Here is a 17,803-nt window from a genome sequence, read left to right as displayed (position 1 = left end):
TCATACCAGAATTCGTCTTTCTCTCCTTCCTTTAAGTGGCAGGTGCCACCGTTATTACATGGGTTACTAATACAAGCGTGGATCGGTACGTCACAATCTTGCCCCTGTAAACCAAAAGTTTCACATATTTAGACATTGTCTGTGGACACTCTACATGTAAAGGCTCTGGAACCAAAGTCAAGTTTAAGCATCCCTAATTATACACAATTACCTTAAAGCCATAGGGACAGGTACACTTGTAGAAGTCAACTGGGTCGTTGGTGCAAGTTCCAGCATTTTTGCACGGATTGGATAAACATGGGTTACACTTGGATAGAATATTGATGTCAACAGGTCCTAAAAAAACCAATAAAAAAATACAAAATATTCATAAATATTGTGCAGAAATATAACAGCACGGGGCAGGAACACGTAGGAGAAGTAGGTGCTTGAGATTAGGAGGCCATCCTGAGACACACACATAAGGAACATCGGAAGGTATGTACTTCATCTCTCTGTAACGGGGTTAAGAACCTTACCTGCAACTGGAAAACCACAAGGCCCTGGAATTTCTAGGGCAAGGATTGTAAAAAAAAGACCAGAAAGTGAAAGATGGAAAGCCTGTTAGAAGGTTTCAAAATAACTTTAAAATGAAATAATAACAAGAGAAATAGAGCATAGAGTTTGAGATCATTGTTTTCCTCCTAAATATCTCCAGATGGCCATGGAAGAGAATGCAGGAAGGACACGTTTTTCATGTATTGCAAATCATCATACTTAATATTAGTTAATAGTGGGGGCCCATTAGTAACTAAAAATGTTGTCCAACAAACATAAAACGTTAACGGTATGCTCTGGGAATTTTAGAAAAAAAATATTCTTTAATACATTTGAACACATACGCTTTTTTCTGCTGCTATGGCAACACATGTCTTCAACCTGAGAACAGTCTTTCCTTGTGTCAGATAACAAAAGGTTTGAGTTGGCCTTTTAATGTATGAAACTTACAAGCAAGACAACATGATTTGATTATTATTCGTGGGAAATGCTCGGACATTCAAAATAAACTATGCTAGGCTTCATAGCAATACATATGTTTAATAACCTGATTTAGTAATTTAACAGAAATTGCTCATTTTGGTTGATGTAATAAAGGAAGAGCTCTAAGGTTCTTGAGCTAAACCTTCTTTCTAGGCTACTAAGAGTATACTTTGCTTCCTGTTGGCTATGTTAAAATAATACTAATAATAATAATAATCTAAATATATATAATAAAACATATATAATAAAAGTATATAGGATCTTACCATTACATGTGAACTTTTTAGAGGGGGTAGTCAGAAGAAGTTTATCTGCCATGTCTCCAGGCCCAGCACATCTAGCAATTCCAGGCTCTTTGTACTCAGATTTGACCCATTCCGAAAGCCACTGCAGGTTACAATCACAATGCAAAGGATTTGCCCCAATGGCCCTGAAGTGAGAACACATGAAGCACTTAATTTCATTACAATCAAAGCTGGATCTGAATCACAGGCAATTGTATAACATGACGATTTACTGCAATATGCCTAATTTAACCCTCTAAGTGGCTACATGCCTTTGGGGTTTATTCACTAAAGAGTTAAGAAGGGTTTGCAAGAGAGTTGTGGTTCCAACACCTTACATTCACAAAGCATCCTAAAAGTCCATTACTGGAAAATTTCGCCTCCAAAAATGCATAATTTTAATCAGCGAGGTGACTGTTTTTGAAGCTGAAGCTCACTGGGGTTTATAATGTAAAGTGAAGTCAATGAGATAAAGCTGCAGCTCTCCTGCAAACTCGCCTTCCAGCTCCCATTTTAGTGAGACAGCGAAGGGGTTAAAACATGACATAGCAGACTATGTAAAGCATTGACAGGGTTACCTTTATATGATTTGTATTCCGTTGTAATAAAGCAATAATCAAAACCATAACATAATGTTCAGATTAGGCAAAAACAAAAAAATGTATGTATCCACGTGGACGGTCCTTTAACCCTTTGAGTATTACGTTGGAAAGGTCAGCTATCCTTTAATATGACTGGGTTATGTCAAGAACATTAAATCTGCAACTGTGGTACATAAAAGCTCTAACGGCAAAAAAAGGAGACCAATTCCAGTAAAGACCTGGATTAACTAAATAAAATGATTACATCACACAATAAATCTCATGAAGATTATTAATGCGGGATGGGGGGGGGTTATCACATAATAAATACTGCATTTCCAGAAATGTAAGGCCTATGGTATATAAACATAGACTTGCAATGAGAATACGGAAAGTGCTTTCCCTATAAAACTGACAGATCTTGGCAGTCACTTAATAACAGTTAAATAAAAGGGTATCACATGAGCGTCCAGGTGAACGCGTGTGCTCGAACCGTAACGCAGGGCCAGAGAAAATGCTAAATGCAGTTTCAGTATCCAAGGAAAGCAAACAAAGGAATCGGTTATTTTGTATTTTCCAAAACGCAGAAATATCGAGCGACGGATTCCCCAACTTACAGATGTGACAGGGAGGAAAGGTCGTTGAACGCCCCTTCAGGAATGGAGGAAACATCATTACCATGCAGGGATCTACAAAATGAAAGCATGTGTTACTGGGACAAGTGTTTCACGCCTCTTGGCGTTAGATTGTATCATATGAAACCCCATAAAAATTACATATTTTGTGAAAAACTAAGATACAAGGTTATAAACGTCAATGTTGCTCTGAAAGGCCTTACCTTGGTAACTAAATTAATTATTTTATTTTCCAAGATTTGGCCTTTATGCTAAAGCCATCCTCATCCGACACACTACACTTTTTTTCTTTTTGATTGAAGATTCAGAACAAAAACTCACATTAAAACAACAACAACCAGGATCTCGTCACTTTTCATATTCAGCTCTTTGGTTACCAAGGATGAGCAATGGCTTGGCCTTTAACTTAATATATCAGATATCTTACAATTATTGAACTCTACATAGACTTACAAGAGTCTCAGAGAATTTAAACCATCAAACGCTCGGAGAGGAATGCACCGGAGACGATTGTAACTAAGAATCCTAAGAAGAGGAAGAGAGAGAATAACCGTGAGAGGGTGCACACATTAGCCAGATTTTGAACAATATCATTAGTTAACCCTTCCTTATTTATATATTCTGTAACATGGAAACACATTCATGGAGTGACATTAAGAGTGATATCTTTAATATCTGTACAGATAAAGTAGGCTTGCGAGCCGGGCTCTCTCCACCTAATGTATCGGTCTTAGTCTGTCAATTCTCGTCTTGTCATACCCCTATGCCTAAAATTGTTGGCACTATATAAATAAAAGATAATAATAATAATAATAAAGTGTAAAGCAAATGTGCATTTTATCGCACACTCACACAAAGGTGCGTGTGAAATATCTGAGACATACTTACAACGTGAGAAGCTGAGTCATGTTGCTGAAGCTGTGGTTGGAAAGTGTGCTGATTCTATTGTTGCTCAAATCACTAAAAAATATAAACCACACTGTAAATGCAAAGCCAACATTTGGGGGTATAACTGGGAAAAACATCAAATTTTCAGCCGAAAAGTGACCTTTATTGTGATTCTGGTCAAATGAACCAAAGTGGTGGAGAAGGTGCCTCACAATGATCAGGATAACTGTTTTAAAGGTAATGTTTTTATACATACAAGACATGCTTAAAAATACTTACATAAGCGTTAAGTGCTTATAATTAGATAGTTCTTTTGGAACAAGAGGGAACTGGTTTCCATCCAAATATCTAAAATAAAAAATAGAACAATAGAATACAAAAAATCTGAACTTATCGGATAATTCCGTGGTTAGTAGAAGCATTATTAAACAGACACCCGACAAGCCAGAAGGCTTGTTTTTACCTCAGAAATCTCATGGTGCTGCCACAACCACAAGGGATTCTGGGTAGGCGCATGCAAATAAGGTCAACAATAATCATATTTAAGTCAAAGTGACGATATTCTATGATATATCTAGCATATCCCCTGCTTAGACAAAAACATCTGCTAGAAGACATTGGGGGTCATAGGGTTTATACCTTGGGTGCCATCGCTGGAAGACCAAATGGAAAGATATTTCACTTTCTCCTACCCTCAACCTGGTGCTATAGAAAATGTGTGGTTTTAAAGCACAACATTCGTAAAGATGTACGACCTACCGTGTATGAAAAAAAGCCTAGTCATTGGTGATCAACAGCGAGTTTCAACCCCCTATCTGATTACCCAGACTTTACCATATTTGAATAAAATGAGAACAAAATGTAATTTTGAATATTTCAACTTTCTGGAATGTGCTAAAATATCTTTGTTCATCAAATAGATTGAGATTGATTTAAAAGAAACTATAACATTTATGTAAAATTAAATCTGAAATACGAGTCTGACAGGTAGAGTAAATAATAAAAAGAACAATCCCGCTGATAGAAAGGTACATTGATCATAACTGGCAACATTTACCTTTCTTTGCCGTTTTAATTATTTCCTTCCCCTCTGTATCTACTTTCCTATCCAGGATAAATGAAATCATTTTTGTTGGCTCTAAATCAAATAAACCCATGCCAAATTCTCCATGCCAAGCTTTATGACATTCATTATTCTTAAACTAGTCTCAAAATGTTGGGCCTATGTCATGCTAATATGTCATGATACAGAGTTTGAACAAAATGTTAATATATTGTGAACCACCCATAAAGGGACACCTGATTCTATATCAACTGATTAATGAAATCTAAAAAAAAATGGTTGGAAGAACTTGACTGCCCCGCATAGACCCCCAACCTCAACCCCATCGAACACCTTGGGATCAACTGGAAGGGAGAGCCAGGCTTTCTCATCCAACAACAGTGCCTGGCCTTACAAATCCCACAGAAACACCCCAAAATCGTGTGTAAAGCCTGCCTCAGAAGAGCAGAAGATGTTATAGCTGCAAGGAGGGGGACCAACTATATATTTATGTCTATGCATTTAGAATGCAATGTTGTAAAAGTCCCTGTTGGTGTAATGGTCAGGTGTCCCAATACTTTTGTCCATATACTGTATCTCCTGTGTTTAGCTAGTGGGTGTGGGAAGGGGCAAACGCCTATGGGGGACATTCTGCAGAATCCTCCTTTGCGTTTGCAAAAGGCAAAATACATAATTTAAAGGTACCACACAGCTATCATATGCATTAAAGTACATATCCTTTAAGATAAAATAATAATATCTGTATTCGAGTATTACTTACAGTTCTGTGACTTCCTTGGGGATGCCTTTGGGTAATGTTTTGAGTCCTTTGTTACTGCATCGCACCACTGTATCCAAACAGGTACACTCAGCTGGGCACCGCGAAAGTGGCGAACACGTGTTATCATCATTTCCTGGTGTTTGATTTAAAAATACATGGTGAAAGTTAACACCTGTACACAGTGTCTTGTGCTAACATTCGGTAATCAGTTTTGCAATATGCATGCTTTACGTTGTAGTCATGAACCACAAGTGTGGTTGTGTACATGCGCATCCTGGGGGCAAACAAGCAAGGTAAATATGTCTTACGAAAGCAGCATTTTTGCCATTTTTCTGTCCCAGCTATGTTTCAGCTGTTGTTGAACTTAAGCTAGCTAAGTATTATCAGAAATTCTAATACCCCGAGTTGAAGATGCAGAGTGTTAGAGGCACGATGGTTTAGTACCTTATTTTAGCTCTTACCGTCATCGCAGGTAAAGTCTTGAATTGCCACATCTTGAATAGGGATCTCTTTTAAGAAGTAGGGCTTTTGGCACCGAGGATTTCCTGTTACTATGCGTTTCTTCCGGAGCCAATCTCCCAACCAAGCCAGGTGACAATTACAATTAAAAGGATTTGCCAGAAGATTTCTAAAACGTAACATAAAAAAACAAAAACTTCAATGCCAAACCTCCATAAGGAAACGAAGCTACAGTATTTCTAGCCATTATTATTTATTATTATAAAGCTATCTCGCCATACTCTAAGATCGGAATACTGCCAACCATAAGCAAATAATTCCATGATATACTATTGATCTCAACTATAGAATTTCACGCAGAAGACAAAAGGCAGTTACTGCTGTTTCAGTAACAATTCCGGCTTATACTTATTCCACGTCGAGGTTATACTATCCTCCTCCAATGCAATAATCTCATAAAGGCACGAAGGTGGAATCCTTTTTTATTATTGGATTTTAACTGACAACTGCAATATCATTAATTTATCATCTGCGGATTCCCATCTCTCAGCTGCTCTCGGGACGGTTTTCCAATCTAAGCTGACAGGCAAGTTGATTACATGCCACTTATAAAAATGAATTTACCTGCTATTTCTGATACCTTTGACATCTTACCACTTTGTTTTTGTCTACTGACAATTCTGCCCTTCATAAACATGCCATCCTTAATTTGCCCAAATTAGTCTTTAAGTGCACAATGTCACATCCCATGCGGATAAAGGTATAACAAACACAGTTCACATGTCTTTCAGGGATAACAGGTTTGCTGAGTTTCATTCCTATAGTGATTTTGTCAAATAAAACTGGTTTTACATATGGAAATGTTGTTGCTTAACCCTTTATCAGCTGTAGCTGTGCTTCTAGTGAACCAGTGTTCTACATCATGACATCAGGGACAAGAAAACTTGAACATAAAAGAAACGGAGGATATATTCCCATCTGGAAGTTCCCGACTAGAGGCTCTTTCTTATGACTTATGAAGTGTCAGCAGCTTTAGCTGCCGATAGTGATTTTGCGTAAAAAATAGCTTGTTCTACATCGCTTGTGAAGTGTGCGTTACTCCATCATGCAATGCCAGACTTTGGATGGCCGTACATACAACATCAGCCATCATTCTTCTTGTGTTCTTTATTATGGTAACTTTTCTTGCCTTTTTCGCAATAACAGTTAGGCTTGTGGGAGTAAAGGGAGCATATTTTTAAAGTATGACATATCTGCTTTGAGGATATAGCCCCCTGCAAGGACCTACTCGTCTTTTCATCACCCTAAGATTTATAATTAAGTACAACTGAGTTGAGAAATAGCACAGAAAAAAACCCCATAATTTAGTAATAGTTGGCCACGGAGAAAAGGATTGTGTAAAAAGTAATCTGAGTTTAATGCATGTCCTACTTATAACTGATTTTAGTTAGTCATTTTCAGGGAATCTTGTATAATCATATAATAGCGTGTTTTAACACATGATGAAGGTCTATACTTACAGTGTGGACAAAGAATGCAGGGTGTCAAAGGCACCGGGGCCAACGGTAATGATCTGATTGTCATACAGCGATAGCAAACGGACAGAGCTCAGACCGGTGAAGCTGTCATTACTGACACAGCTAATGCGGTTACTTCTCAGCATCCTGAAAAAGGAGGAATAAATTAACAACATTATTTTAAGGAAAGGCGATCCATTGGTAACGACAAAATTAATTTTATCATCTCTGGCCTCAGATGCCAACATTATATTATTTTACTACAAATTGCATTCATGAAGATAGAGCAATAGCCATGCATTACCATTTTGTTAAAATGTCTGTTTCCTTTTTTTTTAACTCATGTCCAACACATGGGGAAAAAATCAACCCCATCAAGGGTTAATGCATATAACACTCAAAAGAGGCAACAGGTTCCCTTAGTCTAGGCCAGGGGTAGGCAACCTTCGGCACTCCAGATGTTGTGAACTACATTTCCCTGGATGCTTTGCCAGCATTATGATTGTAAGAGCATTATGGGAGATGTAGTCCACAACATCAGGAGTGCCAAAGGTTGCCTACCCCTGGTCTAGGCTGCCAGTGAGTGTTCTGTGGACCCTGCCTCCCACCTTCTGTACTATGCCACGTATGTATGTTATATGATGTCCCATACAAGCTGTGCATGGCCAGGTTCAATGCTGAAAGACGGCAGTTTCCATACTTGGGAACTCTCCAGTTTGACCTGGAGTCTCCTGGAAAGCTCTTCTTCTCTGGGTCTCCGGGTTAGTGTCCTCTTTCTCCAGCAGGGGAGGGGAGTTTGGCCCACTTCATTCCACTAACCACCAACTACAAGCTGGCCGGGGCTTACCCTGCCCCTACACAAGAAGAAGTTAGAGTTCCGGGTAGCATACCCAAGGAAGTTCCCAGGCTTGGTAATATCCTTCAAGTGTTGTTCCTGCACACCTGCTTAGGGACCCTTCTGATAATCAACAGTGATTCATGCTCAAAAGCCCTGTGTTATTTGGTATTAAAATGGTTTAGAACAAACTAACTACCGGTATAATAAGTCGCTACAGAGACAGAACAAAATCACACGATGTACATACAGCGTTTTTAGTCCCTCCAGGCCTTTAAACATCTTGTAGCGAACATTTTCCAAGCGGTTGCTGGTCAGTATTAACTCGTTGACACCACTTGCTCCTTCAAATGCTCCTTCTTCAATATCAGTAATCTTGTTGTTGCTTAAGTTTCTACAAATAACACATAATAAGTATAATAAGGCCTCAAAATAACACTCAGTGAACAGTGAATATAGAAAAATTTCCTCTACAGAATATAATCTAGTTCCATAATTTTGGTGATTAAAAGCCTCTCTAAATTCTCAATAATTAATTTCTTTTTATCCAATATAACAGAGCTACATTATATACATAGGGCAAATATGCAGTCATCGAATAACATTATATTCTGTGAAAACTGGAATTATTTTTAAACCAAAAATATACACAATGGTGGGAGTTCCCCTTTAAGCACAGGTGGGTTCGTGCCTATAACCAATATGTCGTAATACTTTGTGTCTCTGTCATTTTAAATTAACGTCTGAATAAGGTTTCATCTACGTTCAATAAACAAAGTTTATACAACAATATTGACCTCGGGCAATTGTAGCTAAATTGTGACCAGCCCTAGAAGTAACGAGATGGAAAAACGAGCTTCAGAATAAGTCAACATACAATGTGACTATGATGAATTTATAATATATAAATACGCTGGAATATGCTCCATCTAAGAGTTTGCGCAATTACATAGAAATATGTATGCTGACATTAATTTTAAAAATGCTACAAGCAGTGAATCAGGAAAATAAACACAATCCATTTTTTGACCTTGAGATTGAACGCCATAAGCCAAGCTAAACATTTTAATATAATTTATGTTTTCAAAGGCCTTTTTGATCTTCTTTTTTTTTTTTGGAAGACCAGTTTTAAATTTGGATTTTTTTCCTCTGGATAGCTGACGCTGACCTGTTTAGTGAATGTGAACTTATTTTCTCTGTAGGTCGTAAAAGGATACAAAAACATAAGTTTAAATATAGTCTAACTGAGAAAGTTAAGATCTGAGCACTGGAAATGACAGTAGCCTTAAGGACAGGAACTAGGGCTTGAATGGACACAGATGACCCGTCGAGTCGCCAATAACTTAGTTTCAATGTTCTTTCTAATAGCCTTCTAATGAGGCATAGAATCAACGGCATGCACGTAATGTTCTGAATACTGGAGAACTGTATGGTTTAGGGAACACACTGCGAGCACCGAATACTTGCCAGCAACCTGAAAGGTCTACTAGACAATACATAGTGGTCAATTTAGACAACACTAATATTTGTGTTCTAGTTGGGTGTTGTGCTGGAGCCAGATGGTCCTATGGCTAAAAGCAATGCGCTGAATATATATGAAAATGAATGATAAGAAGGCGTTGTATAAGTTTCAAATGGCAGGCATACATTTTCCGAAGCTGGGGAAGCTTCTTGTAGATGCCGGTAGCTTCCAGGACTGTAAACTCGTTGTTGTTGAGACGTCTGCATGGGAAATAAAACAACAAAACAATCCAGTGATGCAATTATGTATGGAATTTCCATTATTTATAGGTTATTTAAGGTTTAGAACAGTTCATTCAAGTTCCTTAATTAATAAGCAAAGAGAATGGCTTACACAAAAAATAACCCTATATACAATTTTTTTTAGAATAGTCCTTTCATGCAGCGGTGCTTCAATGGGATTTCAATTTAGATTAATATGAATATATTATCCCATAAATTACGGTACTCATGATCAACAAGTTTGTTGAATATTTTTGAAGTATTGTTTATCTCAAAATTTTTAATCAGAGAAGCATCTTAAATGATCTCATAATTACTCACAGCTCAGCGGTATACTGGGGTATATGATCAGGGATTTTTGTGAGCTTTTGGTTGGAGCAGTCCACGGTTGTCCCCTCGCAACGGCATTTTTCTGGGCAAGCCAAGTCCGCAAAACAGTCCCCGCTCAACTTAGCCCTGTAGTCTTCTGTGCCTATGGAATATTTAAGAAACTAGATGTTATAAAAACACATTGGGTCAATCTATTAAGTCTGTTGTGTCTCAAGATCTCAAGGCATGGAAGATGGTGGGGTAAAAAGGTTAAGGTGAAAATTTGGGTTGCTTTCCTCTACTGGGACAAACGTCAAGGTTTGAGCGCAGACAAAGGATCCACACTGGTATGTACTGGAAAGTAAAGCAATACAATCAGGTTCAGACAATGGGATCATACAAGTCATTAAAGCTTTTCACAGCTGGTCTTGTTCATTGAAGAGTCTACAACTGTGTCTACCAACAAATAAGCATCGCACAACTTGGTGACCTTAAAGTTGCTAAATGATCATTATTCATTTTTGTGTAAAATTAGAATTTATATCTTTTTACTTTCGTGGACACCAAAGCTTTTACAATTAGATTGTGGCACCACATTGACGTGTATGAAATGGCGTCGGTGGTGCTCTTCCAGAATAAACTCTGCTCTGGAGACTAAATTCTACTCCCTTCTAAACCTCGTTGATGAAGGAAGGTAGCATTGTATTGCTATGCAATAGCTTGTTAACCCCTTCCCCATGCAATGAGGCTTAATTATTTCACATAAGCACAAGCCTCAGCAGCTTGCCATGCTGTAGAAAGCCGCGTGACGTTCCATGGTGCTTGACAGAACCATGTTTTACTCATACCTCACAACCACATGGTTAGATCAAGCACAACAGAAAATCTCGCTTGGTTACCATTAGTGCATCCATTAGACCAAGGACAGGACCAAAGGAAAAATAGAGCCAGGAGGAAAAGGTAGGAACTGTAAAGGATAATAAAAGTATGACACCTGTATGCTGCAGAGCATTCTTAACAGGAAGTGCACTGCTATGGCAACAGTACTGGAAGGCCAACTAAAATCCTTCGCGGTAAAGGATAGACAGACAACCTCTGGCAATCGAGCTGCTGCCGTGAACAATAACTTCCTTGGCTGGTGTGAAGGAAGCTGATGTTATATCTGTGATATGTTATGTGTTATATCTGCTTGATTGTCAGAGACTGTCCGTACATATGCTTTGGCACCCTAAGGATCAAACAGGAACACGAGAAGAGGAAAGGCTGAAAGAAAAACAATGCTTTTCTTTGGTTTTCCTTGACAATAAAACCAGACTTGGATAAAAAAGGATTTCATGTTTAAAGCACCAGTTCTACTAAAGTACGGGTAAATATCATGTTTGATCTTTAAAGACAGAATGCAATTTTCTTTTATTTTTACCACTTAATCGAGAACTGTGAATGTCATAGCTTTAACATATATATATACGGTATATTTTATTTTGGTTTAAAAAAAGCTATAATTTGTGATTTTGCTTTGCAATTTGTTTAGCTGGTTTGGAGATACTTACAATTTTAATTAAGGGTGGCAAGCTTGGGATATTAACTGTCCCCACTCCAGCATGACAAAGACTGCCAGAAGTAAAAGTAGAGCATTAAACTAGCAAAAGGGGAGGGATAATTTTAGGAAAATAGCCTACGATGGCAATTTGCATGTCATACACATAGGGTGAGCTTCATAAATACCATTAAGCGGGTTTATTTATTGCATGGTATTGGGATTAGTGATTAATCAGATTTAAGTGTGCAGTAAACAGATGGACAGGTGCTTACTTTTGATCTTTCTAGAAATAGAAAACTATAAATGAAATGTCTTAGGGCACTCCAAAAATAGGTCAGCGCTTTTCTCAAAATGAATCCCTTTCCGTATGGAAAATGTGTGAGGAGAACTGGTGCTTTATTGGGAAAAGTCACAATGGCTCGTGCATCTCTTGGGATAAGAAATACTGTGGACTGGAAAAGGAAAATTAGGAACCACGAGAGGTTTTTACACTCGGTACATGTTACTTACAGCCCAAATGGTGAATTCCTGCAAAAGCAAAGGTGGTCAAAAAAAGGAAAGAAAAATAGGATTTTAACAGACTATCAAAGAATCCGTGACTGGTTTTCTACGGGAAAAGGTAGAGAGCTACTGGAAATATGATTTGAACAATGACTACTGAACACCAACATTTAATAACAGCAAATATTGAATGGCGTACAGACTTGGCGAGGGAGTACCGGTCAAATGGCCTAGGGTTAAAAAAAAACTTAAATAAAGTTAATGCACAAAAGGTACGACAAAGACAGGGCACAGAAAGGATGCAATCATGGTGGGTTACATATTACTGTCGTGGTGACCACCATATTGTTCTACGGTTCTTCTACTCTCGGCTTCATCCTAAACATTGCTTGTGACATTGATTACTAATTGTGTAACATGGATTAGGGGTGATTAATGCAAATTTTTAAAAGTTTTATCACATTAGGAAAACGTTTTGGCTGAAAATCATAAAAGTAAGTCTTTTATGATAGTTTGCATCTGTGGCCATACGTGCTTCCGAACTGAGACCCACCGCCCATGCCTTGTCTTCCCGTTCCTCATTACCTGACCATTATATGAACGCTACGGTGAACAGAGCTGTGTAAGAATTATGAAGAGGAAAATAAAACCAGCAGTGCGGGGGAAATGTCCGCATGCTACTGAGCACGTAAAACACGTGAAGAGGATTTCGAGGTTTGAAAGCTGCACTTGACCTGCGTTCACTCTGCCTTCAATGCACCTTTATGTTTGCTCAGTCTGGTGTAGAAAATGATTTCAGAGCCCAGGCTAACTAGGTTTCGGCACTGTGAGAATGACGAGGCGTCGTTTACGAAATGCTTATAACCTAATCCCGTTTCACCTCTCTGATTAACCAAACCAGTCTGCAAAACATATCCACCGAAGGGCTGGTGCATGTACGTGCAAGGGTTAATCTTTGTGTTTTAAATCGATGGAAAACATGCCTTTTCTCCTAGATTCCCTATAATACTATTTTTATATTGGGACAAGAACAAAATTAAGTTTAAAAAAAAAATCATTTATCTTTAGATTTGTAAAGATTTATTTTAAGATAATCAGATTTGTCAGACAGAAGATGGGTCAGATGCGCGCTGAGCAACAATAAGAATAAATTGAATGTATATTATAGTTTATTTCTAATTTCAGTGGAATTTTTTTAAAAACAGAAAATATAAGGTTTTAACCAAAAACCTATATCTTAACAACGATGTTTCAGGAATGGGTTATTTCGATTACAATAATAATGTAATTTTTGTATTAAAATGGATTGAAGAATTACAGATATAACTGTCTTTCCATAGAAAACTATAATTTGAGGGCAGATAAGAACTTTTACTACAGTAACTCCCTCTGCTAGACAATATGTGTCTCCCAATCGTAACTAATGTAAAACATTTTGAAGATGGAATGTTTCTCCAGCAGGAATTGATATAAGAAATAACAGATTTAGAACTTGGGGAAAACAACCTCAAAACAATATATTACGCAATCCTTAACGTTTTTTTTTTTATTGCATCATTTTAAACAAAGGAGAAATTCCATGCAGCCGAGAAATGTCGCATGCATTATTTCCTACAGGAGAGGGATACACTGCAAATGGGTTGGAAATCCCATTCTGAATCAGAACCTACCTGGGATGAAATACTGCTCTTTAGCTAAATATGAACAATGAACAAGAGAAGAAGAAGAATGAGCAAAAAGAATGAAAGAGGTGACTGCGTTGCATCGAATGCTCATGTCACTCGTTTCCAAATCATTGCTGGTGATTTTTACAGTGTTAATTCAAATGAATTATAAAACACTGGAGGCTATTTTATCCCTAAGGGTATTATAAATTACCCCCCAAAAAAACATATATAACTTCTCACCAATGGTGGTATAATAATCCCTTGCATCTGGTTATAAATTAATATGAGATACAGACATTAAACAGTTCTCTACTGGTAGTTAAAACCCTGTTTGAGGAACCAATAAAATGCAGGCAACAGCTGGACGCCATATGATGGAGATTCAGTAGAGAAAATCAGAAGCCGTGGAAAGCGAGTGTTGGCTTATAAGGCAAAAAAATCAGCTTTTGGGTCACAATTTGGCATTCAGTGGGGAAACATTTCTCTATTTCACAAAACAAATTTAACTTCTTCATCTACTTCTCAAATCCTTTTTTGCGTTGGGTTCCATCACCTTCGTATATATATATATCTTTTGGATGTACATTGTGATCAAAAAGGTTTAACCTTATCTATATTGATCATACACTTTGCCTCCCTTGATATCTTCGTCTTTTGTCAAAAAGAAAGGCAACAAAAGAAAGGTTTAATGATGCTCAATAAATCAGGAGAAAGAGAGACAGCTGCTTTGTTGCTCTATCTCAGACCACTGTTTTTTTGGCAACTAAAGAAGGAAAAATGTAGCTGAACTAAGCAAATTACCTGAACAGCGGAATTTCTTGCTTTTGATCTGCCCGAGCCTTTTGTTTGCCAGTCGGCGGGGGCTGGTGCAACGGGCACCGCTGGTCTCAATAGGGTTTGTATGAAGATAATCCGCCAACCACTTCAGATGGCAGTCGCAGATAAACGGGTTCTGAGCCAAATGCCTTTCAGAAGTGAATGAAAATTATTTAACATGTTATTCTCGATTGACCTGGCATTTGTCTTCATGAAAGCAAAAGAATAAGCAGATTATATATAAAAACAACCCCCGCGTCCCTTATACATACAGATCCTTCCGACATTATGACAATACTTACAGCGTCTGAATAGCCCGGAGCGGTGCAAATGTGCCTTTGGCAATGGTTTGAAGTTTGTTGTCATATAATGAAAGAAGGTTCAGGTTGTGTAGATCCTGGAAAGCTCCGACTCGCAAACAATTTATCTTGTTGGCATTAAGTAATCTGTTGAACCACACATAATATGAGTTACAAGAAGTTGGCTCATGTTCATTCAACTCTAAAAGTTTGAATGACAAAATCTTTGTTTTCTTAAAGCCGTGGCGAACCGTCCTGCTCCGGCAATGAAAAGCGGAGCTTTGGGAAGTTCATGAAATGTTTATATTTTGGGTTGTAGAAGTTCCCATGACATTTTCACCTACAAAACGGTGACAAGGGACGTGAACACTCTTTCTGCCAGAATGCAGCGCCCTAAGAAATATTGGAAATTATCTATATTGATGTTATATTTGACATATTTGAAGGTTTCAAATATCTTCCTTTTTTGGCCTTCTTTAAATTCTCTTAAACCCTTCTAAAGCCATGGTCTCCACAGCCAAACACAATATTCCTGAAAAGGTCTCAGCAGTCACATATTAAATAACTACTTAATACTTTTTTTCTATAATTGATAAGCGAGGTTACAAGTAATTAAAGGTTTGATTACAAAATATATTTGTGAATCGAAGAAAAGTTTGAAAAAGATCTAATTGATACGGCTTTCGGAAGTTTTGAGTAAATATTTGAGTAACTTTATTGTCACTACTTAAAAAAATGAAAAACTACTTAAAAATGCAAAACATTACTGGTGTTAGCAGGTGCTGAAAAGGTGTCACAAACGATGGAGACTGTACAGACCACATATTTAAGATTAAATGGTATCTCTAAGTAACTCCCGACTTGTGTAGTAAAAAGATATTGAAACATTATGTTCCTAACTTCTCTCTTATCAATCTGACTCAACTATACATTTCACAATTTGTGTTAGTTTTAAATTGGGTGAACACACAAAAGAATTGGATAAAACAAATCTCTAATCACATTTCTATCTTAAATTAGTATTCATTTACATCAGAATTCTGAAACTACATAAATGAGAAACAAAACATAAATACTCACAAAAGTTGTAATGAAAAAAGTCCATCAAAAACATTTTGGGGTAGCTCAGTGATTTTATTTCCATAAAGAACACTGGAATTAAATATAGAGAAACATAGGTAAATCAGACACATTATAATTATTATTATATTTTATTTATATAGCGCAGCGCTTAATATATATATTCAAGGGGTATGACAAGACGAGAATTATGTTTTCCCAAATAATTATACTACTTATTTCATTTAAAAAAATATCCAACCGTCGGCATGATTTAACATAAAGGAAACATTTGAAATATACCAGTAGTATGTTATTTAAATGTAATAAAATATCCACCAGCAGTATACATGGTTATGAGAACAGAAATTATGAATAAAAAAGTGGTCTTGTCACCATAGCACCGATACAATTGCCCAATCAGCAGCATGCTCTGAATCTAAATTTATGTTCTCATTTATATATATATATATATATATATATATATATATATATATTTTCCTGTTTTAGCCCTGATCCGTGGCTTTGTACCGTCAAAAACATTTAACTTGTTAACTATGAAGCAACTTCCAGCTTTACCGAAATACTTTGCAATACTGAAGTCTCTAATATGTAGATATAAAATGAAAATAGATTTTAGAACACCCCATGTTGTTGCATAAACAATAACCCTTTACCATTAACTGGGTACACAGCCTATAGCTCTTCCCAGTATAGGTAGACTGGTGGTTGCTTAAAATGGCTTATTCTGCAACTTATTAAAGTGTCCCTTTACATTCACCATAATGAACTTGGTCTATAACAAGAAGTGGACAAGTCTTCTCTTTTTCTGAAACCTTGACTAGATTCACCCACAAACATACATTAAACACACACAGAGTGTGCTTTTTCCACTGGAATATGTTATTGCACTACATTTATGCTTGCCACCTAGGTATTTTACAAGAACAAATAGCATGTCGAGAATATGTTGTTATAACTGTAAGTATTATGGCATCAATAAACGAATGAGTGGCTTTGTAGCCAACCAAGCGCTTAGGAGTGATTTATAATCTCCAATGTCTTCAGTCTGCTCTGACAGTTGATACCCCGTATTTACTTTTATGACACTGACAGTTCTGTCTTTGTTTTATAGCCAACGGATGGAGCGGTAATTCAGATCAGAAGGAATTTTATTGCAAAACCTAGAAGGCTGATCTCTGTCAAGCAACATAAAGATGGAATTTTGACTCTCCTTTGAGAGGCATTTGTACTTACAGAGAGTTGAGTGAACGCAGGCCTTGGAAAGCATCTGGGGCTATTTCGGATATCTGGTTGTTGCTTAAATCACTGGAATTAGAAACAGTTTTATGACCACATAATAGCATTCCTTAAAGTAGTTTTGAATGATGATGAGTGTAATATGGTAGAAACCTTTTTACGATGTACTCCATATAACCCTTAGAGCAAACTTGTTCAGTCTAACTTTGTTATGAGTATAGATTATGAACAACAATTTAAGCCGTGAAGCATAAAAAAATAATATATTCAAATTTTTAAAAGTATTTAATTAACAATTTTGCTATTGATAATATGTGATCATTAAAATTTTAGAACAGTGGCAATTTAATTTAAGTAGATGCACCAAATCTGTTTTGATGATCAGAAGTTGCGGTGGCGTGCATTTCATTAAATATTCAATTTGTTAATTGCTCTTATAAAGGAATCTGGTTCCTCTGAAACCCAAGTTATGAATGATTAACAAAAGTAAAGACCTATAACCTCTGCATTTGGGACAATATTTGTGAATCGCTCATCTGTGAGAATGGTGTAGATACTCATGACCTC

At 37.1% G+C, this 17,803-nt stretch overlaps 1 protein-coding gene across 4 annotated transcripts in view; it reads right to left on the bottom strand.

Moving 5' to 3' along the window:
- Window positions 1-17,803, bottom strand: part of SLIT2 (slit guidance ligand 2) — a 145,669-nt gene that overhangs the window by 12,521 nt on the left and 115,345 nt on the right. For all 4 annotated transcript variants that reach the window (XM_053458326.1, XM_053458324.1, XM_053458325.1 and 1 more), the window contains 17 exons: window positions 17,234-17,305; window positions 15,998-16,069; window positions 14,921-15,064; window positions 14,604-14,767; window positions 10,107-10,257; window positions 9,690-9,764; window positions 8,293-8,436; window positions 7,211-7,354; window positions 5,693-5,859; window positions 5,232-5,364; window positions 3,688-3,756; window positions 3,409-3,480; window positions 2,974-3,045; window positions 2,503-2,574; window positions 1,287-1,450; window positions 212-336; window positions 7-104 (listed from right to left, as the gene is read on the bottom strand). In XM_053458326.1, the coding sequence (XP_053314301.1) occupies window positions 7-104; window positions 212-336; window positions 1,287-1,450; window positions 2,503-2,574; window positions 2,974-3,045; window positions 3,409-3,480; window positions 3,688-3,756; window positions 5,232-5,364; window positions 5,693-5,859; window positions 7,211-7,354; window positions 8,293-8,436; window positions 9,690-9,764; window positions 10,107-10,257; window positions 14,604-14,767; window positions 14,921-15,064; window positions 15,998-16,069; window positions 17,234-17,305 (1,938 nt within the window). The remainder of the gene's footprint in view (window positions 1-6; window positions 105-211; window positions 337-1,286; window positions 1,451-2,502; window positions 2,575-2,973; window positions 3,046-3,408; window positions 3,481-3,687; window positions 3,757-5,231; window positions 5,365-5,692; window positions 5,860-7,210; window positions 7,355-8,292; window positions 8,437-9,689; window positions 9,765-10,106; window positions 10,258-14,603; window positions 14,768-14,920; window positions 15,065-15,997; window positions 16,070-17,233; window positions 17,306-17,803) is intronic.

The sequence above is a fragment of the Spea bombifrons genome, chromosome 1 (assembly GCF_027358695.1).
Source record: "Spea bombifrons isolate aSpeBom1 chromosome 1, aSpeBom1.2.pri, whole genome shotgun sequence".
Taxonomy (NCBI): Eukaryota; Metazoa; Chordata; class Amphibia; order Anura; family Pelobatidae; genus Spea; species Spea bombifrons.
Note: the sequence above shows the minus strand (reverse complement) of the source record. Positions and strands in the feature narration are given on the sequence as shown.